At 46.5% G+C, this 27,732-nt stretch overlaps 1 protein-coding gene across 2 annotated transcripts in view; it reads left to right on the top strand.

The window, feature by feature from the left end:
• The window catches only part of LOC139276003 (rho guanine nucleotide exchange factor TIAM1-like), a 421,871-nt gene that overhangs the window by 283,336 nt on the left and 110,803 nt on the right, over positions 1–27,732 (top strand). Inside the window, exon 17 of one of the 2 annotated variants that reach the window (XM_070893321.1) lies at positions 8,214–8,288. In XM_070893321.1, coding sequence (XP_070749422.1) covers positions 8,214–8,288 — 75 coding nt within the window. Of the gene's footprint in view, positions 1–8,213; positions 8,294–27,732 lie in introns of both variants that reach the window. The other variant, XM_070893322.1, reaches the window with a different exon arrangement.

Raw genomic sequence — 27,732 nt, 5'->3', positions numbered from 1 at the left:
ACCCACCCATCCCTTCAACCACCGTCTGCCTCACCTGTGACAGAGACCGCAGATCCCGCGTTGGACTCATCAGTCACCTGAGAACTTGTATTGGTGTGGAAGCAAGTCATCCTCGACGCCGAGGGACTGCCGAAGAAAAAGAAGAATGTAGGAAATGCGGCAGCCAATTTGCACATAGGAAGCTCCCCCAAACAGCAATGTGATAATGACCAGATGATCTGTTTTGTGGATTGAGGGATAAATATTGGCCAGGATACCAGATTAACTCCCCTGCTCGTCTTCGAAATAGTGCTATGGGATCTTTTACGTCTACCTGAGAGGGCAGACAGGGCCCTGTTTAACGTCTCATCCGAAAAGTGGGACCTCCGACAGTGCTGCACTCCCTCAGCACTGCACTGGAGTGTCAGCCTAGATTTGTTTGTGCTCAACTCCCTGGAGTGGGACTTGAACCCACAACCTTCTGACTGAGGCGAGAGTGCTACCCACTGAGCCACAGCTGACACACACGCCTGGGTCTTTAGTCTGCCTCAGAGTCACACTGACCAGAGGGTCTACAGGGATCCCGAGGACAGGCCAAAGACTATATAGAAAAATGGGAGATTTAATTTGAAGCCTCTACTTGCGCAAAACATAAAAACGGATAGTAAAAGCTTTTACAGATATATAAAATGGAAAAGAGTGACTAAAGTAAATGTTGGTCCCTTAGAAGATGAGAAGGGGGATTTAATAATGGGAAATGTGGAAATGGCTGAGACCTAAAACAATTATTTTGCTTCAGTCTTCACAGTGGAAGACACAAAAACCATGCCAAAAATTGCTGGTCACAGGAATGTGGGAAGGGAGGACCTTGAGACAATCACTATCACTAGAGGGGTAGTGCTGGACAGGCTAATGGGACTCAAGGTAGACAAGTCCCCTGGTCCTGATGAAATGCATCCCAGGGTATTAAAAGAGATGGCGGAAGTTATAGCAGATGCATTCGTTATAATCTACCAAAAGTCTCTGGACTCTGGGGAGGTACCAGCGGATTGGAAAACAGCTAATGTAACGCCTCTGTTTAAAAAAGGGGGCAGACAAAAGGCAGGTAACTATAGGCCGGTTAGTTTAACATCTGTAGTGGGGGAAATGCTTGAAACTATCATTAAGGAAGAAATAGCGGGACATCTAGATAGGAATAGTGCAATCAAGCAGATGCAGCATGGATTCATGAAGGGGAAATCATGTTTATCTAATTTACTGGAATTCTTTGAGGATATAACGAGCATGGTGGATCGAGGTGTACTGATGGATGTGGTGTATTTAGATTTCCAAAAGGCATTCGATAAGGTGCCACACAAAAGGTTACTGCAGAAGATAAGGGTACGCGGAGTCAGAGGAAATGTATTAGCATGGATAGAGAATTGGCTGGCGAACAGAAAGCAGAGAGTCGGGATAAATGGGTCCTTTTCGGGTTGGAAATCGGTGGTTAGTGGTCGGTGCTGGGACCACAACTGTTTACAATATACATAGATGACCTGGAAGAGGGGACAGAGTGTAGTGTAACAAAATTTGCAGATGACACAAAGATTAGTGGGAAAGCGGGTTGTGTAGAGGACACAGAAAGGCTGCAAAGAGATTTAGATAGGTTAAGCGAATGGGCTAAGGTTTGGCAGATGGAATACAATGTTGGAAAATGTGAGGTCATCCACCTTGGGGAAAAAAAACAGTAAAAGGGAATATTATTTGAATGGAGAGAAATTACAACATGCTGTGGTGTAGAGGGACCTGGGGGTCCTTGTGCATGAAACTCTTTTGAGTTTACCTGAAAATAAACATAAACATTAAACGGTGCCACCCGACCTGGGTGACACTCCAGACATTTACAAGGCCCTTTTTTTTCCCCCCCTTTTTTTTGTTTTTTTTTGTGTTTTTCTTTTTTTGGTTTTTTTTTTTGGGCACTAAAATCACAATTTTCCCCCGTGCCCCCTATAAAAGGGAAGGGGGACACTAAAAGCACCGGCAATTAAAACAAATTAAACTTAACGTAAAATCAAATTAAAATTTGGTTGCCGGGCGTGATGATGCACTCCAGTCCCTCCGGTGCCCACCTCTCGCGGAAGGCCGCGAGCGTACCGGTGGACACCGCGTGCTCCATCTCCAAGGACACCCTGGACCGGATGCAAGAGCGGAAGAGAGGCAGGCAGTCAGGTTGAACGACCCCCTCGACCGCCCGCTGCCTGGACCGGCTGATGGCACCCTTGGCCGTGCCCAGGAGCAGTCCTACGAGGAGGCCTTCGGACCTACCCGCTCCCCTCCGTACAGGGTGCCCAAAGATCAGGAGAGTGGGACTGAAGTGCAGCCAGAATTTCAGGAGCAGCCCCTTCAAATAATGGAACAGGGGCTGCAACCTCGTGCACTCAATAAAAACATGGAACACGGACTCCTCCAGACCGCAGAAATTGCAGGCGGCCTGGGAGTCCGTGAACCGGCTTAAAAATTTGTTGCACGGCACTGCTCCGTGCACCACTCTCCAGGCCAAGTCCCCGATGAATAGTGGGAGGACCCCTGCGTAGAGTGCCCTCCATCGGGGACCCCCGCCTCCTCCGGACGGCAAGATGGTACGCCATGGCGTGTCCGGACGGCTGGCGAGGATGGCAAAGTTGAGGGTGTGCAGGAGCAGCCCGTACAGGAAACCCCTCCGCGCGGAACTGAAAGGCACGGAGGGGATTTCCCCGAGGCGGCTCAAGTTGTGAGGCGCCGGCCCCCGAGGGAGGTTCCGGGGTTTGGCGCCGATGAGGAATTCCGTCCGGACGGGGGTCAGTTCGGACGGGATCTCCCCACGTGCTTGAGCCTCCTCGATGCACCTAACGGAGTCAGGGCCCAGAGCTGTTTTTAGCGACTCGATGGCATCGGCCGCGTGGCGGACGTTGGCAGAGTTTAGGCGCCGCGCCAGCGTGTCTGGCGCCATCCAGCCCGCTCCTCCGCCATCGAGCAGGTCCCTGACCCTGGTCACCTCACCAGCCACAGCCCTCTCTTCCGACCGCCACATGAAACCTCGGCCGTGGAGGTACGGATTCCCGAGCAGCGGCTCCTGCAGGACGGCCGCCACTCCAGCCGGCGGAGAGCTGCGCTTGGTGGAGACTTTGTTCCAGACCCTGATGAGTTCCCTGTAAAAGACAGGCAGCTCCCGGAGGGCGGTCCTGGCACCCCCCAAGTTCACAAACAGGAGCTGCGTGTCATAATTGAGGTCGAGCTGCTGGCGGAAGAAATACCTCGCCAGAGCGCACCACCTAGGAGGGGGCTCGACGTAAAGGTATCTCTGCAGGGTCTGAAGACGGAAAGTCGCGAGCTGGGCGCTGACGCACACCAACGACTGACCGCCCTCAAGCGGGAGACTCAGGACCGCGGCAGAGACCCAGTGCTTCCTGTTGTTCCAGAAGAAGTCCACCAGCTTCTTCTGTATCTTGGCGACAAACGCAGGGGGAGGGGTCAAAGTGACCAGCCGGTACCACAACATTGCGGCCACCAGCTGGTTTATGACTAGCGCTCGACCCCTGTAGGACAGCACTCGGAGCAGTCCTGTCCAGCGCCCTAGGCGAGCGGCGACCTTGGCCTCCAGCTCCTGCCAGTTCGCCGGCCAGGCTCCCTCGTCGGGGCTAAGGTAGACTCCCAGATAGAGGAGATGGGTCGTGCTCCAGGCAAAAGGCCTGAGCTCCTCCGGCAGGGAGTCCACCCGCCACTGGCCCACCAGGAGTCCGGAACATTTCTCCCAGTTGATCCTGGCGGAGGACGCGGCCGAGTAAATCTCCTGGCACTCACGCATCCTCCGCAGGTCAGCGGGATCCTCTACCGCGAGGAGCACGTCATCGGCGTAAGCCGAGAGGACGACCTCCACGCCCGGCCCTTGCAGAGCCAGTCCCGTCAACCTCGTCCGCAAGAGGCGCAGGAAAGGCTCCACGCAAACGGCGTATTACTGGCCGGACATGGGGCATCCCTGGCGCACCCCTCTCCTAAAGCGAAGGGGCGCCGTCAAGGACCCGTTAACCTTAATCAGACACTCCGCGGCGGCGTACAAAAGTCGGATCCGGGCGACGAAATGCGTCCCGAACCCGAAAGCGCGCAGAGTTCCGAGTCCTTGTGCATGAAACTCTTTTGAGTTTATCTGTGAAAACATAAAACATTAAACGGTGCCACCCGACCTGGGTGACACTCCAGACATTTACAAGGCCCATTTTTTTTTTCCCCCTTTTTTGTGTTTTTTTTTTTTTTTTTTGGGCACTAAAATCACAATTTTCCCCCAGTGCCCCCTATAAAAGGGAAGGGGACACTAAAAGCACCGGCAATTAAAACAAATTAACTTTAAAACGTAAAATCAAATTAAAATTTGGTTGCCGGGCGTGATGATGCACTCCAGTCCCTCCGGTGCCCACCTCTCGCGGAAGGCCGCGAGCGTACCGGTGGACACCGCGTGCTCCATCTCCAAGGACACCCTGGACCGGATGTAAGAGCGGAAGAGAGGCAGGCAGTCAGGTTGAACGACCCCCTCGACCGCCCGCTGCCTGGACCGGCTGATGGCACCCTTGGCCGTGCCCAGGAGCAGTCCTACGAGGAGGCCTTCGGACCTACCCGCTCCCCTCCGCACAGGGTGCCCAAAGATCAGGAGAGTGGGACTGAAGTGCAGCCAGAATTTCAGGAGCAGCCCCTTCAAATAGTGGAACAGGGGCTGCAACCTCGTGCATTCAATAAAAACATGGAACACGGACTCCTCCAGACCGCAGAAATTGCAGGCGGCCTGGGAGTCCGTGAACCGGCTTAAAAATTTATTGCACGGCACTGCTCCGTGCACCACCCTCCAGGCCAAGTCCCCGATGAATAGTGGGAGGACCCCTGCGTAGAGTGCCCTCCATCGGGGACCCCCGCCTCCTCCGGACGGCAAGATGGTGCGCCATGGCGTGTCCGGACGGCCGGCGAGGATGGCAAAGTTGAGGGTGTGCAGGAGCAGCCCGTACAGGAAACCCCTCCGCGCGGAACTGAAAGGCACGGAGGGGATTTCCCCGAGGCGGCTCAAGTTGTGAGGCGCCGGCCCCCGAGGGAGGTTCCGGGGTTTGGCGCCGATGAGGAATTCCGTCCGGACGGGGGTCGGTTCGGACGGGATCTCCCCACGTGCTTGAGCCTCCTCGATACACCTAACGGAGTCAGGGCCCAGAGCTGTTTTTAGCGACTCGATGGCATCGGCCGCGCGGCGGACGTTGGCAGAATTTAGGCGCCGCGCCAGCGTGACTGGCGCCATCCAGCCCGCTCCTCCGCCATCGAGCAGGTCCCTGACCCTGGTCACCTCACCAGCCACAGCCCTCTCTTCCGACCGCCACATAAAACCTCGGCCGTGGAGGTACGGATTCCCGAGCAGCGGCTCCTGCAGGACGGCCGCCACTCCAGCCGGTGGAGAGCTGCGCTTGGTGGAGACTTTGTTCCAGACCCTGATGAGTTCCCTGTAAAAGACAGGCAGCTCCCGGAGGGCGGTCCTGGCACCCCCCAAGTTCACAAACAGGAGCTGCGTGTCATAATTGAGGTCGAGCTGCTGGCGGAAGAAATACCTCGCCAGAGCACACCACCTAGGAGGGGGCTCGACGTAAAGGTATCTCTGCAGGGTCTGAAGACGGAAAGTCGCGAGCTGGGCGCTGACGCACACCAACGACTGACCGCCCTCCTCAAGCGGGAGACTCAAGACCGCGGCAGAGACCCAGTGCTTCCTGTTGTTCCAGAAGAAGTCCACCAGCTTCTTCTGTATCTTGGCGACAAACGCAGGGGGAGGGGTCAAAGTGACCAGCCGGTACCACAACATTGCGGCCACCAGCTGGTTTATGACTAGCGCTCGACCCCTGTAGGACAGCACTCGGAGCAGTCCTGTCCAGCGCCCTAGGCGAGCGGCGACCTTGGCCTCCAGCTCCTGCCAGTTCGCCGGCCAGGCTCCCTCGTCGGGGCTAAGGTAGACTCCCAGATAGAGGAGATGGGTCGTGCTCCAGGCAAAAGGCCTGAGCTCCTCCGGCAGGGAGTCCACCCGCCACTGGCCCACCAGGAGTCCGGAACATTTCTCCCAGTTGATCCTGGCGGAGGACGCGGCCGAGTAAATCTCCTGGCACTCACGCATCCTCCGCAGGTCAGCGGGATCCTCTACCGCGAGGAGCACGTCATCGGCGTAAGCCGAGAGGACGACCTCCACGCCCGGCCCTTGCAGAGCCAGTCCCGTCAACCTCGTCCGCAAGAGGCGCAGGAAAGGCTCCACGCAAACGGCGTATAACTGGCCGGACATGGGGCATCCCTGGCGCACCCCTCTCCTAAAGCGAAGGGGCGCCGTCAAGGACCCGTTAACCTTAATCAGACACTCCGCGGCGGCGTACAAAAGTCGGATCCGGGCGACGAAATGCGTCCCGAACCCGAAAGCGCGCAGAGTTCCGAGTCCTTGTGCATGAATCCCAAAAAGTTAGTTTGCAGGTGCAGCAGGTAATCAGGAAGGCAAATTGAATGTTGGCCTTCATTGCAAGAGGGATGGAGTACAAAAGCAGGGAGGTCCTTCTGCAACTGTATAGGGTATTAGTGAGGCCGCACCTGGAGTACAGCGTGCAGTTTTGGTCACCTTACTTAAGGAAGGATATACTAGCTTTGAAGGGGGTACAGAGACGATTCACTAGGCTGATTCCGGGGATGAGGGGGTTACCTTATGATGATAGATTGAATAGACTGGGTCTTTACTCGTTGGAGTTCAGAAGGATGAGGGGGGATCTTATAGAAACATTTAAAATAATGAAAGGGATAGACAAGATAGAGGCAGAGAGGTTGTTTCCACTGGTCGGGGAGACTAGAACTAGGGGGCACAGCCTCAAAATACGGGGGAGCCAATTTAAAACCGAGTTGAGAAGGAATTTCTTCTCCCAGAGAGTTGTGAATCTGTGGAATTCTCTGCCCAAGGAGGCAGTTGAGGCTAGCTCATTGAATGTATTCAAGTCACAGATAGATTTTTAACTAATAAGGGAATTAAGGGTTACAGGGAGCGGGCGGGTAAGTGGAGCTGAGTCCACGGCCAGATCAGCCATGATCTTGTTGAATGGTGGAGCAGGCTCGAGGGGCTAGATGGCCTACTCCTGTTCCTAATTCTTATGTACTCTGAAAAATTTGAGGCAGTCGGGGGCTTTCTGGTTACTGATCTCCATTAGCAGCCAGAAAATTCCAATCTTGGAGGCCTGGAGCTCAGCCCTGCATCTGCAGTCAAATTTGCTGCCTTATTTTAGGCGTAAAGCCCAGCAAGGTGGCAGGCTTGTGCCTGGAGGTCTCCCAAGCCAGAAATGTGTGCAGCTGTGTCTTCTTGGGCGTAGCACACTTGTGGTGCACAGAACGAAAAATCTACCCTATATTTTCCTAAATCTTCCTTAACGGCTGCAGTGGTTGCAGTGCTGAATTCTCATTTGTCGTCTCTTCACATTTCAGTACCAACTGGAACTGTCCCTCTTTGTCTTTGCTCAATAATCTAGTTTTACTTTGGTGAAAGAATACATGAAGTTGTTCGTGAGGCAGTGCAGTGCAGAAAAAAGAAATGGATTAAACGGAAAGCAAAATAAATGGAAAAATAATGTAGGTGAATCAGTGCTTACAAATAGCACTGTTAACATAAATTGCAATCCACCCATGTTTCTTGTGGGGACTGTAATAGTTATCACTTTTACAAAAAATAATTAAAGGGGACTTGATGCTGTGATCTCTACCAGCTGTTATCTCTCGTTTTAAGTAATTACAGGGAGCTTGGAAAAGTGATCTCTACCAGCTGTTGTTGATGTCCTTTTAGATTCCCACAATTGTTAAAAGTGAACAAAATAGCAGCTATAAAGTTTACAGCTTTAATGGATTTTGTAGCAGTAATCCTGTTACCCTAAACCTGACCTATTATCAGTTGACAAAAGCTTTGCATCTATCGTTTGAGTTGATCTGGGAACACTGCAAAATGTATCGGTGGCATGGGAATAATTACAACATACAGTATTTATTATTACCAGAAAATGTTTTCTGTCCTTTCAAAACTGCTGAAGTTCTCTATTGACACCCAAAGATGAACTAAAAATTAGGTATTTACATGCAACTTTAAAATGATGCAAGCCTTTATTTAATTCCTATAACTTTAATCATTAATAAGTTGCTGTGATTTGTTGCTCTCATTATATATTCACTTTTTTTCTTCTGGATAGAGATGCTAAACAACTATACTGAAACGAGCTGTGATAAAGAGAGACTCACTGTATCACTCGAGACTGGTGAAGCATGTAAGGTAAGTCTTGTTGCATTGTATACTGTTGTATTATCACATTTGTGAGTGTGCACACACCTGACTGTCCAAGAGCCCATTCAGTAACTTCTGAGGAATTTGAATTAAGAATCATAGCTTTATTAGTATGTTAATCTATTTTGATCTTATTATCATTGCCATAGCTTCCAGGCAAATCTTCACTCCCATATTCAGCAGTTGATGCTGCATTTTCTGATCATTGGCTATAGTCCTGGAATTATAGTATCGTGTGAAGTAGACAGATGTGTGTTATCATGGAAACTCTAATTTTTCTGACTCCATGTTCCAGTAGTATAAACAAAGCCGCACTATCTCTGCTACCGCAATTAAGCAGTACTAGAATTGTTCTGAATACTTCTATAAACAGAGTTAAATATTTTGAGTAAAGTTTACTTCTATAAATTTCTTTACTATTTATTTACAGATCTTTCAAATGCATTCTTAGAATATGTAGTTTGTAGTGCATTTAAGTACAAAGTGTTCTGTTTTAGATAATCAAATTCCATTTATTTCTATTACAATGAGATAAAAATGACATGCGTTGCATGATTGCATATTGTAAATACTAAAAATTCAGATTTTTTACCTGAGGGGTAAATTGTGTTAATAATTTCACATTTCATTTAAGTATTAACTTGAATGTTTTCAGATCCATTACTTGGGTGGGGGTTAACATGTAAATAACCTTAGAAAAAATATGCAAAGACGCAGCTTTTATCACATAGGTGACAGTTATAGTTTTTAACTGATACAAAAATGGCACGTTGAGTGTTGAATAGCTCAAATAACTTGCACATACAGCTTTGAGGAAAAATCCCCAAATTATACTGTACCATGATCTGTTTCTATGCCTATTAATGCAATTATTAATTATTCCACATTGTAGCAGTTCGTATTTAGTTTGAAAAACCTGCATTTAAATACCAGTTACCAAGACTGGGGGATGGGGAGGGAAACTCTTACTGCCTGAAAAATTCTCTCAGTCCACTCAGAACTCTAGAGAACTTGGATTAGATGGTATCCATATGAGACTTGAGTAATCTGCATAGTGCCCCTTTAATCAGGGGGCATTTGAGTTAACGATTTATGTTATAACAGATTACAACAAAATAGTTGTAAATTCTTCCAAGCTGACATCTCTCAATCAATCTACTGAAAAGCAATTCAGTTCAGAGAAGACATAAGAATAGATTGCTAGTCCACTTGCATGATTTAGAGCATAGGGATCATATAGACCTTGGGTCCATTTGTTGCACCTGACCTGGAAGATGGTTGAATTGGTTGTGGTTATACTAATTGTAATATCCTCATCTATAATAGTGGTCTCACATTTTGTGTGAATTTACCTGAAATTAATAGATTTATGTACCTGGCTCAGTGATCGTATTCCCGCCTCTGAATCAGAAGGTTGTTAATTCAGGTTCTACCCCAGAGGCTTGAGCACGTAATCCAGGCTGCACTTCAGTGTAGTATTGAGGGAGTGCTGCACTGTTGGTTTAACATCTGTCCGAAAGATGGTAACATTGAATCCTACTCGGGTGGATGTAAATGATCCCTCAGTACTATTATAAGAGTCAGGGAGTTCTCCCTGATGTCCTGGACAATACCTATCTTTCTACAACAACACTAAAATGAATCATCTGGTTATTTTTTCATTGCTGTTTCTGGGACCTTTCTGTGTGCAAACTAACTGTAGCATTTGCCTGCAACAGTGGTGGCATTTCAAAAATAATTAATTGGCTGTGAAATGTTTTGGGACATTCCAAGAATATGAAATGTGCAATATAAATGCATGTTCTTCTGTACATTGAGCACAATTACTTGCTGGACTTGCATCTTTGAAGGAGAATTATTTTAGTTAATTTACTCTTCCAGACCAAAAGCGTGTTGATTGTTTAAAAACATGATGTGCAAAGGTTACTTGACCTATTAAAGCTCATTCCTCTTATATTCCAATGCCCCAATATAATTTTGAGCAATGAAAGACCAGTGGAGCGGAAATACTTAATATATTATGCTCCTCCTGTACTATGTGGGAAGTCAGGGATGCCACCGGTGTCCCTGACGACTACATATGCGGGAAGTGTATCCGCCTCCAGCTCCTGACTGACCGCATTGCAGCCCTGGAGCTGCGGGTGGATGAACTCTGGAGCATCCACGATGCTGAGAATGATGTGAATAGCACGTTTAGCGAGTTGGTCTTACCGCAGATAAAGGGTACACAGCCAGACAGTAAATGGGTGACCAACAGGAAGAGCAGTGCAAGGAAGGTAGTGCAGGGGTCCCCTGCGGTCATCCCCCTGCAAAACAGATACACCACTTTGGGTACTGTTGAGGGGGATGACTCATCAGGGGAGAGCAGCAGCAGCCAAGTTCATGGCACCATGGGTGGCTCTGCTGCACAGGAGGGCAAGAAAAAGAGTGGGAGAGCTATAGTGATAGGGGATTTGATTGTAAGGGGAATAGATAGGCGTTTCTGCGGCTGCAACCGAGACTCCAGTGTGTTGCCTCCCTGGTGCAAGGGTCAAGGATGTCTCGGAGCGGGTGCAGGACATTCTGAAAGGGGAGGGTGAACAGCCAGTTGTCATGGTAAAAAAACGGAATGAGGTCCTACAAAACAAATTTAGGGAGCTAGGAGTTAATTTAAAAAGTAGGACCTCAAAAGTAGTAATCTCAGTATTGCTACCAGTGCCACGTGCCAGTCAAAGTAATCGCAGTATAGCTCAGATGAATACGTGGCTTGAGGAGTGGTGCAAAAGGGAGGAATTCAAATTCCTGGGACATTGAAACCAGTTCTGGGGGAGGTGGGACCAGTACAAATCGGACGGTCTGCACCTGGGCAGGACCGGAATCAATGTCCGAGGGGGAGTGTTTGCTAGTGCTGTTGGGGAGGAGTTAAACGAACATGGCAGGGGGATGGCAACCTATGCAGGGAGACAGAAGGAAATAAAATGGAGGCAGAGCAAAACATAGAAAGGAGAATAGTAAAAGTCGAGGGCAGAGAAACCCAAGGCAAAAAACAAAAAGGGCCACAAAACAGCAAAATTCTGAAGGGGCAAAGTGTGTTAAAAAGACAAGCCTGAAGGCTCTGTGCCTCAATGCGAGGAGTATTCGGAATAAGGTGGACGAATTAACTGCTCAGACAGCAGTTAATGGATATGATGTAATTGGCATCACGGAGACATGGCTCCAGGGTGACCAAGGCTGGGAACTCAACATACAGGGGTATTCAACATTTAGGAAGGATAGGCAAAAAGGAGGCGAGGTGGCATTGCTGGTTAAAGAGGAAATTAATGAAATAGTAAGGAGGGACATTAGCCTGGATGATGTGGGTGGAGCTGCGGAATACCAAAGGGCAGAAAACACTAGTGGGAGTTGTGTACAGACCACCAAACAGTAGTAGTGATGTTGGGGACAGCATCAAACAAGAAATAAGGGATGTGTGCAACAAAGGTATAGCAGTTATCATGGGCGACTTTAATCTACACATTGATTGGGCTAACCAAACTGGTAGCAATGCGGTGGAGGAGGATTTCCTGGAGTGCATTATAATGGTTTTCTGGACCAATATATTGAGGAACTAGAGAGCTGGCCATCCTAGACTGGGTGATATGTAATGAGAAGGGAGTAATTAGCAATCTTGTTGTGCGAGGCCCCTTGGGGAAGAGTGACCATAATATGGTAGAATTCTTTATTAAGATGTAGAGTGACACAGTTAATTCGGAAACTAGTGTCCTGAACTTAAGGAAAGGTAACTTCAACGGTATGAGGCGTGAATTGGTTAGAATAGACTGGCAAAGGATACTTAAAGGGTTGATGGTGGATAAACAATGGCAAACATTTAAAGATCACCTCATCGATGAACTTCAGCAATTGTGCATCCCTGTCTGGAGTAAAAATAAAACTGGGAAGGTGGCTCAACTGTGGCTAACAAGGGAAATTAAGGATAGTGTTAAAACCAAGGAAGAGGCATATAAATTAGCTAGAAAAAGCAACAAACCTGAGGACTGGGAGAAATTTTGAATTCAACAGAGGAGGACAAAGGGTTTAATTAAGAGGGGAAAAATAGAGTATGAGAGGAAGCTTGCAGGGAACATAAAAACTGATTGCAAAAGCTTCTATAACTATGTGAAGAGAAAAAGATTAGTGAAGACAAATGTAGGTTCCTTGCAGTCGGATTCAGATGAATTTATAATGGGAAACAAAGAAATGGCAGACCAATTGAACAAATATTTCGGTTCTGTCTTCATGAGGGAAGACACAAATAACCTTCCGAATGTACTAGGGGACAGTGGGTCTAGTGACAAGGAGGAACTGAAGGATCTCCTTATTAGGTGGGAAATTGTGTTAGGGAAATTGATGGGATTCAAGGCCGATAAATCCCCGGGGCCTGATAGTGTGCATCCCAGAGTACTTAAGGAAGTGGCCCTAGAAATAGTAGATGCATTGGTGATCATTTTCCAACAGTCTATCGACTCTGGATCAGTTCCTATGGACTGGAGGGTAGCTAATGTAACACCACTTTTTAAAAAAGGAGGGAGAGAGAAAACTTGTAATTATCGACTGGTTAGCCTGACATCAGTAGTGGGGAAAATGTCAGAATCAATCATTAAGGATGAAATAGCAGCGCATTTGGAAAGCAGTGACAGGATCGGTCCAGGTCACCATGGATTTATGAAAGGGAAATCATGCTTGTCAAATTTTCTGGAATTTTTTGAGGATGTAACTAGTAGAGTGGACAAGGGAGAACCAGTGGATGTGGTGTATTTGGACTTTCAAAAGGCAGTTGCCAAGGTCCCGCACAAGAGATTGGTGTGCAAAATCAAAGCGCATGGTATTGGGGGTAATGTATTGAAGTGGATAGAGAACCGGTTGGCAGACAGGAAGCAGAGAGTCGGGATAAAAGGATCCTTTTCAGAATGGCAGGCAGTGACTAGTGGAGTGCCGCAGGGCTCAGTGCTGGGACCCCAGCTCTTTACAATATACATTAACGATTTAGATGAAGGAATTGAGTGTAATATCTCCAAGTTTGCAGATGACACTAAACTGGGTGGCGATGTGACCTTTGATGGGGACGCTAAGAGGCTGCAGGGTGACTTGGACAGGTTAGGTGAGTGGACAAATGCATGGCACATGCAGTACAATGTGAATAAATGTGAGGTTATCTATTTTGGGGGCAAAAACACAAAGGCAGAATATTATCTGAATAGCGGCAGATTAGGAAAAGGGGAGATGCAACAAGACCTGGGTGTCATGGTTCATCAGTCATTGAAAGTTGACATGCAGGTACAGCAGGCGGTGAAGGCAGCAAAAGGTATGTTAGCCTTCATAGCTAGGGGATTTGAGTAGAGGAGCAGCAAGGTCTTACTGCAGTTGTACAGGGCCTTAGTGAGGCCTCACCTAGAATATTGTGTTCAGTTTTGGTCTCCTAATCTGAGGAAGGATGTTCTTGCTATTGAGGGAGTGCAGCGAAGTTTCACCAGACTGATTCCAGGGATGGCTGGACTGTCATATGAGGAGAGACTGGATCAACTGGGCCTTTATTCACTGGAGTTTAGAAGGATGAGAGAGGATCTCATAGAAACGTATAAGATTCTGACGGAACTGGACAGGTTAGATGCGGAAAGAATGTTCCTGATGATGGGGAAGTCCAGAACCAGGGTACAAGTCTTAGGATAAGGGGTAGGCCATTTTGGACTGAGATGAGGAGAAACTTCTTCACTCAGAAAATTGTTAACCTGTGGAATTCCCTGCTGCAGAGAGTTGTTGATGCCAGTTCATTGGATATATTCAAGAGGGAGTTAGATATGGCCCTTACAGCTAACTGGATCAAGGGGTATGGAGAGAAAGCAGGAAAGGGGCCCTGAGGGAGTGATCAGCCATGATCTTATTGAATGGCGGTGCAGTCTCGAAAGGCCGAATGGCCTACTCCTGCACCTATTTTCTATGTTTCTATAGTGTGCAGCTTAACCTCAGCAGTTTAGCCTTTAGGTGCATTTGGCCTAAACTTAAAGTTAAAGGTAATAAATTGCGAAGTTAATGTTCGTATTAAATGTTTAACAGAAAGCAGTTTAGCTTAGTAATAGGGAAAACTGAAGCCTGTATATGTGGTATCTGTGATGTGGGAGGTCTTGGATGCTTTGTGTTTCCAGATGACTACTTGGAGGAAGTGTCTCTGATTGTCCTTGGGCTCAATGTTTCTGAGCTTGAGTAGTAGCTGGGAGCACTCTATTACAAATGAGAGGTTGAAGATTTCCTGGAATGTAGTGCAAGAATTTCCTGAGAGTGTTGAATTGACAAACCGGCACCAAATATCTGTGATAGTTGCAGCAGGATCTCTGATGAGGGTAACCACAAGCAGTGCTGTGGTACGATGGAATTTATGGTTTTCAAAGGGAGTGAAGGAGGAGTTAAGTGCAGGAACATGGCAAAAATAGAGGATTACATAGTCCGAAGTCGTTGCAACTGAGTATCGAATGAATTGTTGTCTCCCAGATGCCAGGATTAGGAATATAACAGTGCAAAAGATATTGGATAAGGAAGGGGAATAACCAGAAGTCATTGTTCATTTTAGAATCTGTGACATAGAAAGAAAGCGATATTACCAAAAGGCTAATGACAGAGGAACAGAGAATTTGGGGGCGGGGGCGCTGTAGGACTCGAGGTCATGAAGGGATTTAAACACAGATCAGAATTATTACACCCTCTGTGACTGTGGTGCATTATCCCTTTTCGTCCTCCTTGACCTCTCTGCAGCCTTTGGCATAGCCAACCATGTCATTGTCCTCAAGTCTTTCCTCTGTTGTCTGGGACTACCCTCGCTTGGTTCCACTCTTACCTATCCGATTGTAGCCAGAGTATCTCCACCAGTGGCTTCTCTTTCTGCACCTGGACTATTATCTGCGGAGTCCCCCAAGGATTTAGTCTTGATCCCTTCTTCTTTCTCACCTACATGCTGTCCTTGGTGATCATCAGCCACAGACACAGGTTAGCTTCTACATGCATGCTGATCTAACCCAGATCTCCCTCTTCATAGCCTCTCTTGACCTCACCACAGTCTTAGATGAGCTGCAGTTTCCTCCAGTTAAACATTGAGAAAGTTGAAGCCATTGTCTTCTCCCACCACAGACTCCATATCATTGCTACTGATTCCATTCCCCTTCCCGAACCAGACTGTTCACAGTTTCGACATTGTATTTGACCCTATGTTGAGCTTCTGACCACATGCTTTCTCCATCACAAAGACCACCTCTAACATCGCCCACATTGTCCCCTGCCTCAGCCTATCTGCCGCTGAAACCTTCATCCATGTCTTTGTCACCTCCAGACTTGACTTTTTCAATATTCTCCTTTCCATTCTTCGCCCTCTGCAGACTTCATCTCATTACAAAAAAAACCTAGCTGCCCATATCCTATTCTGCACCAAGTCCTGGTCACTCATCACCCTTGTCCTGGCTTCCAGACCCCCAATTCCTCAAATTTAAAATTCTCATGCTCATGTTTAAATCCCTCCATAGCCTTGCCCCATCTTATCTCAAACCCTGTCCAGCCCTACAACTCCCACCCCCCCCCCCCCCCCAGCCGCCAAACTCTCTGTTCCTCTGACTTTTGTGCACTCTCCCTCCCTTTTCCTCACCATTGGCGGCCATGCCTTCAGTCACCTAGGCCCAATGCTCTGGAATTTTCTCCCTAATCCCTCTGCATCTCACTCTCCTGTGGTGGAACTCAAAATTGGAAAAGGCACCCTGATGGCATGCATCCTGGAATACTGAGGGAAATCAGAGAAAATAGTAGGGGCTATGATCACAATGAAACTCCCTTGGATATAGATGCCAGGTCAGGTGACTTCCTAACATGAGTGGTGGGTAAGCGTCTAGCGGCTGTAACGCAGGATAAAATTATTTTCTCATCTATAAAGTCATGGGCTAATTAAGGAAAGCCAGTTTGGGTTTATACACAGCAAGTTGTCTTTTAAAAAGCATGTGGATAAATATTTGACAAGAAAAATTTGAAAGGGCTGGGGACTGGAAGTAAGTGGATATCTCTTTCAGAGAGCCTATAAGAGTTAAATGACCACCTTCTGTGCTGTAAAAAAATAAAGTTATACATTGCTGTACTTAGTAGGTTATTCCAAATGTGTATCATCCTTTGAATAAATAACTTTTTTCTTAGCTCTGTTTTAAAATTTGTCTTTCACTAATTTGAATTTGTGTCCTCTACTGCTTGATTTAACATGAAGTATGTGTAAATTTTAATGCTTTAACTCAGTAAGGTCTTCCTTTAATCTTCTCTCAAGACTCTGGAGCTTAAGCTTTTCTAATCTCTTCTTACAGTTGATCCCCGTTACAATTGGTATCATTCTTGTTGCAATTCCCTGGACTGTCTCAATCAATGCCTGTCCCTTTTAAAGCACAAAATTGTAAACAGTACTCCACCTGTAGTCTGATTAGTGCATGATAAAATCTCAGCAGAATCTCTGTAGTCTTGCATTCCATTGTTCTGGCGATGTATCCTAACATTCTAATTTTTAAACTCGTTTCTCCGCATTGTTTTTGTAGTGTCCTTACACACTACTATAAATTCACACGACGCACATTCTGCAGACAAGGTCACTCTGACCCGAACCTTTATTCACAGGGCCAAGAAGTGAAGACCCTGCGTGGGACCTCCTTTATATACCTGGATGACCAGGTGAGGAGTGTCTCCCACAAGTTCACCCCCTGTGGTCAAGGTGTGCATTTCTTAGATATATACAGTGTGCAGTGTTGTTACATGAAGGTTACAGTTACATAAAGGTTGCATACATGACAGTTTTGACATTGAAAGTGAATAGTCTACTGTTACTCCCGTTAAGTCTCCCTGTACAATTTCTATCTCCGTCATTGTATGTTAATTTTTTTTTGCCATAGTTTACATTTGTCAGTATTAAATTTCCTTTCATCCACTTATATTTTTGATTTCCCCCTTATTAAAAGGGCTATTCATGGCCAAGTGATAAAAGCATGTTTTTTTTCTTGAATATTGACAATATGTGATTCTAATCATTTGTATGTAGTTTAATGCTGGTATGCACCGATATTTTCCACCCATTTTTACATGAGGCAAATTTTTAATTAAATCTGAAGAATTTTAATATTTTCATATTTCATTAATCTCTGTTCAATTTTGCCTTCCGAAATACTGGAAGTGGTATTTATTATTTTTTCAAGCATAGCAATAGTGTAAACAATGAATCAGAGAGTGAATTACAAGGCTACATCTAATCTAACTGTGAGAAGTTTGTTGCTGTCATTTGAACTCTTGCAATTAGATTAATCATGAGCAACTTCACTGGCAGCTTTTATTGGAGATATGTTTTAATTTCTCGGCTGTTTCATTTTTGAGCAGTGTTTTTGCTGACATTGTGCATCGACATTCAAAAGGAGGTTGCTTGTAACCAACGTGGCTGTTCAGCTGTGTGGCTGCGCAGGCCGCTCACCGGCTTTCACGTTGTAGATACTGCGCGTATGTAAAAATTTGAATGGGCCGCGCAGTGGGAGAAGCAGGCCGTGCAGGAGGCAGTGCGGCTTACGGGGATGTTGTTTGTGACCCATTTAAAAAGATATTAACTTTATTTGTAATCAACTGTCCCTCACTGGGGTGTATCACAGTTTATATATTATAAGAAGTTTCTAGTATACCAAGCAATTTAACTTTTACTGATCCTATTGAAATATGTTTAACTCAATCTGTTGTGACCTGGGGGCTTTGTTTCTGTCATGTTTGTAACTACAATGTAACACTGTATACACTCAACTCAGATGCACACCTTCACATCTTGGTGAACTTGTGGGAGACATTCCTTACCTGATCTCACAGGTATATAAAGGGAGGTCCCAAGCAGGGTCATCACTTCTGGAGTCCTGCAATAAAGAGTTAAGGTCACAGAGTGGCCTTGTCCCTGGAATGTGCCTCGTGTGGTTTCATGCTGTAGAGTAAGGACTTTACATTGGCGACAAGAAACGGGAATTCACAACCGACGAGAATGGCCACTGGTAGCACAGAGGAACAATACTGTGTTGGGGAAGACTGGGACGATTTTGTCGAGAGGCTTCAGCAAAGCTTCGTTACTAAAGACTGGCTGAGGGATACAGCGGCCGACAAGCGACGGGCTCATCTCCTGACCAGCTGCGGGCCAAAGACTTATGCGTTCATGAAGGATTTACTGGCACCCGAAAAGCCGTCAGACAAAACCTTTTGAAGAGTTCAGCAAATTAATCGGGGAGCACCTCAAACCGGCGAGCAGCATACGCTTGGCTCAACACAGATTCTACACCCACCGACGTCGTGAAGGACAGAGCATATACCGGACTTTGTAGCGGACCTCTGGCGTTTGGCCAGTCTCTAAGTTCACAGACACCTGCAGGGGGGAGATGCGAAGGGACTTCTTTATCAAGGGTATCGGTCATGCGGAATTTTTTTGCAAGTTAATTGAGACCAAGGACTTAACAACGCTGCCGCTTCCAAGGTCAGCTCAAACTTTCATGGCGGGAGAGGAAGAGATGAAAATGATTTACGCGCGCAATTCTGCCTCTAACGCGGCGATGGATCTGTGAGTCAACACCATAAATGCTACTCAGAGCCCCGCAGGCAGGCAGGGGCAGTCCGACATTTACCAGGCAGCAACAGACCCCAGAGCAGGACCTCAACAGAGACAATGGCAGGCTGAACGGACGTTCACATCATCACTGGACAATGCGGCCTGGGATGGGGCCATTGACACCCACTAATAGGGTACTTAAGAGCAGTCAAAGGGACAGTCAGCGTGGAATTCCTGGCCATAGTCCCTTTGTCCCCAACAATGGAAACTTTAATTCATGCTGGAGGTGTGGGGGAAAACACAGCCAGATCTTGATGATTCCAACAGTTTGTTTGCGGAAACTGCAATCTCAGTGGCCATTTAGCTCGAATGTGCAGAAAACCTGCAACCAGACTATTATATGAGGCAGATGGACCAGAAGAGGGTTCTGTGAGGCAGGATGACTTTTGGGGCAAATCGATGGACGCCGAGGTTCAGCGGGTCCATGTGGCGAATATTCACAGTTCATACACCAAAATGCCACCAATGATGAGGGTTTTGTTGAACGGCATCCCAGTACGCATGGAGCTGGACACTGGGGCCAGCCAGTCGCTCATGGGTGTTCAGCAATTTGAGAAGCTATGACCACTCAAAGCCAGTAGACCCAAATTAGAACGTATTGAGACGCAATTACGGACTTACACCAAATACATCATTCCGGTGCTAGGCAGTGCAATGATGGCTGTCACACGCAATGGATTAGTGAACCGGCTGCCACTCTGGATTGTCCCGGGCAATGGTCCCGCACTGTTGGGGAGGAGCTGGTTAGCTGAGATGAACTGGAAATGGGGGGATGTTCAAGCAATGTCCTTCGTGGAGCGAAATTCGTGCTCACAAGTCCGACATCAATTCGAGTCACTATTCCAACTGGGTGTCGGGACTTTCAAAGGCACTAAAGTACTGATACACATCATCCCGGACGCCAGGCCAGTGCACCACAAAGCCAGAGCGGTGCCGTATGTAATGCGGGAAAAAATCGAGAGTGAATTGGACCGGCTGTTGCGAGAGGGCATCATCTCGCCTGTTGAATTCAGCGACTGGACGAGCCCCATCGTTCCCGTTCTAAAAGCGGATGACTCTGTCAGGATCTGTGGCGACTACCATCAATCGGGTGTCCCAACAAGACCAATACCCACTCCCAAGAGCGGAGGACCTCTTCGCCACGCTGGCAGGCGGCAAGCTGTTCACCAAGTTGGACCTCACTTCATCCTATATGACCCAGGAACTGGCCGACGAATCCAAACTACTGACCACCATCACCACGCACAAGGGACTGTTTGCGTATAACAGGTGCCCGTTTGGCATTCGATCAGCGGCCGCGATTTTTCAACGTAACATGGAAAGCCTGCTTAAATCCATTCTGGGAACGATCGTATTCCAGGACGACATCTTCATCACGGATCGAGACACCGAGGAACACCTCCACAACCTGGAGGAGGTGCTACGCCGACTGGACTGGGTAAGCCTGCGACTCAAGAAGTCTAAATGTATGTTCTTAGCTCCCGAGGTCGAGTTTCTGGGCAGGAGGGTTGCTGCAGATGGGATTCGGCCCACCGAATCCAAAACAGAGGCGATTCGACGAGCAACCAGGCCCTGCAACACATCGGAGTTGCGTTCATTCCTGGGACTGTTGAACTATTTCGGGAACTTTCTGCCGAACTTGAGCACATTGTTGGAGCCGCTACATGTGCTCCTGCGTAAGGGTTGCGATTGGTTTTGGGAGGACTGTCAGGAACGGGCTTTTAATCGAGCGCGAAACCTACTTTGTTCAAACAAGTTGTTGACCCTGTACGACCCCTGTAAATGTTTAGTTCTGACATGTGATGCATCGTCCTATGGGGTTGGGTGCGTGTTGCAGCAGGGTAATGCTGAGGGTCAGCTACAACCTGTGGCTTATGCCTCCAGGTCGCGCTCTCAAGCAGAACGGGGATATGTGATGGTTGAGAAGGAAGCGCTTGCATGTGTCTGGTGTAAAAAAAAATGCATCAGTACCTCTTCAGTCGGAAGTTTGAATTAGAGATGGACCACAAGCCACTCACATCCCTGTTGTCAGACAGCAAGGCTGTCAATGCCAATGCATCAGCTCACATATAGCGGTGGGCTCTCACGCTAGCTGCTTCTGACTACTCCATCCGGCACCGGCCTGGCACTGAAAACTACGCTGACGTGCTCAGCAGGCTCCCACTGGCCACCACCAAGGGGACAGCTGAGCAAAGCGCTGAGATGGTCATGGCTGTCGATGTCTTTGACAGTGCAGGCTCCCGCATCACAGCCCGCCAGATCAAAATCTGGACAAACAGAGATCCCCTCCTATCCTTGATTAAGAAATATGTCCTGACTGGGGATTGGGCGCCCATACACTGAGCATGCCCTGAGGAGGTCAGACCGTTCTACATCCAAGCCGACTGCCTACTGTGGGGCAGCCGGGTAGTCATGCCCCAAAAGGGCAGAGAGGCATTCATCAGGGAACTCCACAGCGAGCACCCAGGCATTGTAATGATGAAGGCCATTGCCCGGTCACACGTTTGGTGGCCTGGAATTGATTCAGACCTGGAACACTGTGTTCGCAGGTGCACGACCTGTGCCCAGCTGGGTAATGCCCCCAGGGAGGCCCCGCTCAGCCCGTGGCCCTGGCCCACCAAGCCATGGTCACGCATTCACGTTGACTACGCGGGCCCGTTCATGGGGAAGATGTTCCTCATTGTAGTAGATGCGTACTCGAAATGGATCGAGTGCATCATCCTGAATTCATGCACGTCATCCACCACCATGGAAAGCCAACATGCGATCTTTGCAACCCATGGCTTGCCGGACATCCTGGTTAGTGATAATGGCCCGTGTTTCACGAGCTATGAATTCTGGGAATTTATGTTGGGCAATGGCATCAACCACGCCAGGACTGCGCCGTTCAAGCCGGCCTCCAATGGCCAGGCGGAACGGGCAGTCCAAATCATTGAGCAAGGTATGCTCAGGATTCAAGGACCCTTCCTTCAATGCTGCCTATCGCATCTCCTACTGGCCTATAGATCCCGCCCGCATTCGTTCACGGGGGTCCCGCCCGCAGAGCTACTCATGAAACAGACACTCAAAGCTCGGTTGTCCCTCATCCACCCAGTCCTGACCGATATAGTTGAGGGCAAGCGCAAGTCACAAAACGAGTACCATGACCGTAATTCAAGGGGGAGATGTATAGAAATAATTGATCCTGTATTCGTCCTCAATCACTCCATGGGGTCCAAATGGCTTGAGGGTACTGTAATTGACAAAGAGGGGAATAGGATCATCGTGGTAAAACTCAACAATGGCCAGATATGCCGTAAGCATCTGGACCAAGTAAAAAAAAAAAGGTTCAGCATGGACACGGAGGAACCTGAAGAAGACCATGAGATGGAGCTCACACTACCGCCAGCGAATGTGCAACAAGAGCAATCAGAAGATTGCACAGCCCGGTCAGCCCGGACAGGCCAGAATCACCACAGGTGACAGACACTCACATCAGTGTCCAACAACCAGAGCCCCAACTGCGGCGCTCCACGAGGGAGCGTAGACCACCTGAAAGACTAAACCTATGATCCCAGTAAGACTTTCGGGGGGGGGGGGGGGGGGGGGGGGGGAAGGTGATGTCATGTTTGTAACTGCAGTGTAACACCACTGTATTACTGTATACACTCAACTTAGATGCACACCTTGACCACATGGGGTGAACTTGTGGGAGACGCTCCTTATCTGATCACACAGATATATATAAAGGGAGGTCCCACGCAGGGTCATCACTTCTGGAGTCCTGTAATAAAGAGTCAAGGTCACAGAGTGGCCTTGTCCCTGGAATGTGCCTCGTGTGGTTTCGTGCTGTAGAGTAAGGACTTTACAGTTTCAGTAACATTTACTTAAGTAAGCGGAGATTAGGACACCAGTGAAATTACACATTTTTGAGTTCATGCTGTAAATGGATGGGTGATACAGTTGTAAAACATTTTGTGCTTAACCACTAGTTTATAATAATAGCACCAGGGGACTTGATTAGTTTATTGGCCCAGAAATCCAGGTTTCTCCTTCCCGCGGGCGTTCGAATAGATTTTAGAAAAAAGATGCCCACCTACCTGAAGCTACTGCGGCCACGCGAGATCCCGGTCCGGAGGCCTCTCCTGACGCGCGTCTCAGCACGTGCACGTTGGGACGTGCGCAGGCCTTGAGCTGGAGTCACATGGTTCTGGGCAGACAATCAGGTGCAGTATATTCTCATTCATAGTAACAGGAGTTTCAGACTTACGAAATTCCTATTATTATGAATGAGAAACACCCACAAAACATTAATAAAAGGTAGAAAAAATGCACAACATATTTTTATTAATTTAAATTAGTTATTAATGTATTTTAAAAAAATATATATATTCCCGATTTTTAAAAAAGTTTTTTTAATTATCCTTTAAAATAAACTTACTGCAGTGCGGAGGGTTTTTAACAATAACATGTGTTTTTATAACTTTATTTTAAAATGTTTTTGTGTATTTTAAAACTCTTACACCTGTAAAAGTAGGCTATGCACCTGCTTTCATCAGGTGCAAGAGTTTTGAGGTCATAGACTCTGGATCAGTTCCTATGGACTGGAGGATAGCTAATGTAACACCACTTTTTAAGAAAGGAGGGAGAGAGAAAACGAATAATTATAGACCGGTTAGTCTGACATCAGTAGTGGGGAAAATGTTGGAATCAATTATTAAAGATGAAATAGCAGCGCATTTAGAAAGCAGTGACAGGATTGGTCCAAGTCAGCATGGATTTATGAAAGGGAAATCATGCTTGACAAATTTTCTGGAATTTTTTGAGGATGCAACTGGTAGAGTGGACAAGGGAGAACCAGTGGATGTGGTGTATTTGGACCTTCAAAAGGCTTTTGACAAGGTCCCACACAAGAGATTGGTGTGCAAAATTAAAGCACATGATATTGGGGGTAATGTACTGATGTGGATAGAGAACTGGTTGGCAGACAGGAATCAGAGAGTCAGGATAAACGGGTACTTTTCTGAATGGCAGACAGTGAATAGTGGGGTGCCGCAGGGCTCCATGCTGGGACCCCAGCTATTTACAATATACATCAATGATTTAGATGAAGGAATTGAGTGTAATATCTCCAAGTTTGCAGATGACACTAAGCTGTGAGGAGGACGCTAAAAGTCTGCAGGGTGACTTGGACAGGTTAGGTGAGTGGGCAAATGCATGGCAGATGCAGTATAATGTGGAAAAATGTGAGGTTATCCACTTTGGGGGAAAAAACGTGAAGACAGAATATTATCTGAATTGCGGCAGATTAGGAAAAGGGGAGGTGCAACGAGACCTGGGTGTCAAGGTTCATCAGTGATTGAAAGTTCGCATACAGGTACAGCAGGCGGTGAAGGCAAATGGTATGTTGGCCTTCATAGCTAGGGGATTTGAGTATAGGAGCAGGGAGGTCTTACTGCAGTTGTACAGGGCCTTGGTGAGTGATGCCTCACCTGGAATATTATGTTCAGTTTTGGTCTCCTAATCTGAGGAAGGACGTTCTTGCTATTGAGGGGAAGCAGCAAAGGTTCACCAGATTGATTCCCGGGATGGCAGGACTGACACATGAGAAGAGACTGGATCAACTGGTCCTTTTTTCATTGGAGTTTAGAAGGATGAGAGGGGATCTCATAGAAACATATAAGATTCTGACGGGACTGGACCGATTAGATGCGGGTAGAATATTCCCGATGTTGGGGAAGTCCAGAACCAGGGGATATAGTCTAATGATAAGGGGTAAGCCATTTAGGACTGAGATGAGGAGCAACTTCTTCACTCAGAGTTGTTAACCTGCAGAATTCCCTACCGCAGAGAGTTGTTGATGCCAGTTCATTGGATATATTCAAGAGCGAGTTAGATATGGCCCTTACGGCTAAGGGGATCAAGGGGTATGGAGAGAAAGCAGGAAAGGGGTATTGAGGGAATGATCAGCCATGATCTTATTGAATGGTGGTGCAGGCTCGAAGGGCCGAATGGCCTACTCCTGCACCTATTTTCGATGTTTCTGGAAGACATAGGTTCACACTAGACACCGTTGATTTTTAGACAGATAATCAGGAAATTCCTAACGCAGTGTGATCAATGTGTGGAATAAACTTCCAGGTCGAGTAGTGGAGGCAAAACCCTAGATTCATTTAAGAAATAATTGGATGGTACAATGGGGGAAATTCGGATCTCTCTGGATCGATTAATTCAGAGGGCCGAATGATCTTTCCATCTTCAGCTCGCTCTCTTTTCCTCCAGTATTGTTACGCCACTTTGCACTTTTCCATGTCGCCAGAAGTTGATTGAACACACAGCAATGGAACTGTGTTCTGTCTTTGTGTTTCACAAGTATATTAAAACTCTTTGAAGATGGGCACTTGCATCATATGGTGGTTGATACATATTGTAAATATACAACACCTACATTCTAGGCCATTAATACAATCTCGGATCACAGTACCATTAACTCAGTTGACCCATTTGGATCAGGACAAGAACAGCTTTCTGGATTGGATTACAGTGATTGTTTCGAGTGGTGGCTTCACTTTTGACAAGCTTTGCAAGCAACATATTCACTTATTAAACATACTTTGTTCCTTCAAAGACTGTAGACCTTTCACTTCTCAAGCCACAATGTTTTCCCATAAATTAATGCATCATTTTCATTCTGTCTGAGGTTTTGAAACTAATTTAAACCAGGAGACATAGTAAAGAAAAAAATAAAAATCCGTTGACAATCCTTTCTTGTCACGGGCATGGTACCTAATTTTTTCACCCTCTTTATGTTTTCATAATTTACACCCTTTTTCATCTATAAAGTGATATGTGGCTATTGTGATTCCTTATTGCACATGCAACAGACAGAAAAAGGATATTGTGGTGGTTCAGTCAAATTGCAGTCTACTTACTGGAAATACAGCTGTTGGGCATGGTCACGTCAATTACTTTGTGGTTACTGATTTAAGTAGCAATTAGAATACATTTTACCTGACATTTACAAACAGGTTAACTGTAGGAAAATGTTAAATTTCATTTTTAATAATGGATATCTTGAATATGAGATTCTTGAAGAAAGAAGGAGGAAAGACTTGCATTTATATAGTGCCTTTCACAACCACTGACCATCTCAAAGTGCTTGACAGGCAACTAAGTACTTTTTGTAGTCATTGTTGAAATGTGGGAAACGCGACCGCCAATTTGTGCACAGCAGGCTTCCACAAACAACAATGTGATGACCAGATAATCTGTTTTTATGATATTGATTGAGGGATAAATATTGGCCAGGACACCAGGGATAACTCCCCTGTCCTTCTTCGAAGTAGTGCCATGGGATCTTTTACGTTCAGTTTAACGTCTCATCTGAAAGACAGCACCTCCGACACCTCAGCACTGAGATTTATGTGCTCAAGTTCCTGGAGTGAGACTTGAACCCACAACCTTCTGATTCTGAGGCAAGTGTGCACTGAGCCACAGCTGACACAGGTGGGCATAAAGGATCCCACGGCACTATTTTGAAGAAGAGCAGGGGAGTTATCCCTGGTGGCCTGGACAATATTTATCCCTCTTGGGAGAGGAATTCCATTGTTTTTCCAAAAACAATTATTTTGGTAACTTGCATATAGCTATAAAAAGATGGTTTGAGGCCTTTAACGTATGTTTAACTATGGATTGAGTTGATCAATTATTCAATCAGTAATTTACCTGTCCAAACTAGATTAAGATCTCTAGGCACACAAGTGCTCCAGGATAGTGGGGAGAAGGCAAACTCAAAAAATGCAGCTGTTCTGCAACAACACTTTCGGGTTGATACTGATTTTCTTATTTGGAGTATTAGGCAGACTTGTTGGACCAACTGGTTTATTCCTACTATCATTTTCGTATGTTTGTATGTATTACTTTCTAGGTTTTCTCATGTCCTTGCAAAGAATTAGAATTCAAGGGTGATCACTCTCTCATTGCATAGTTGCTGTTTTTAGTCGCATAAAAGGAGAGAAGACAGATGATCTGACGATGTAGAATATATTCAGATTCTAAGAAAACAGCCATCTTATCCCTCTGTTATGTGAACAGTTGATTGCTGTTCTGTCCTGAAACATAAATCTTAAGCCTTCGACTGCTAGCCGGACAACTAGCAGGTTCCCTGTGCTTACCAATTTCAAATCCAACACCGATACTAAAACAAATAGAAATATTACACCATACGTAGTTTCGTCATTGTAATGGCCATATAAAATTAAAGAATGCATTTAAGAAACAGTTTTAAATAAAATTTGAAACATTTCACTCCTGCTCACCCACCCGTTCTCCTCTCAACTTTTTTATTATGCCACTTGAAGTCGTCAACCTGTTTACAGAGCAACAAGGTTAATTTGGGTCTTAAGCACAAGAATTGGTTGTATTTGGTGAGTTTAAAAGCTGGTTTAAAAAGGATACAAGAAAAGATAGCTGCAGCAAGAAGATAAATGGCTTTCTAAAATGTTTGCTTCCAATCATATCAGCTTGAAATGCTTGATGTAATCGTGTTAATCAACGCAGTATTCCTGTGTGCGGTTAAGCTTGTGTCTCTGACTAATAAAATACATTTTTCTTTATATTCTGTGATTTAAATCCTTGTGGCTCTTTATGTTTAGATTTACATTACTTAAACAATATATACAGGTTAACAAGCTTAAACCTGACTCAGTGAAAGCTTTTATTCAGTAAGATTCTGCTCTGGGGTACCCTAAATATTTATGTTTTTAAAAACTTCCGTTCTTTTAGAATCTCCGTGCTGTAATTA

Source organism: Pristiophorus japonicus, chromosome 11, assembly GCF_044704955.1.
Source record: "Pristiophorus japonicus isolate sPriJap1 chromosome 11, sPriJap1.hap1, whole genome shotgun sequence".
Taxonomy (NCBI): domain Eukaryota; kingdom Metazoa; phylum Chordata; class Chondrichthyes; family Pristiophoridae; genus Pristiophorus; species Pristiophorus japonicus.
The sequence above is the reverse complement of the archived record's forward strand: the minus strand, read 5'-3'. Positions and strand labels throughout refer to the sequence as shown.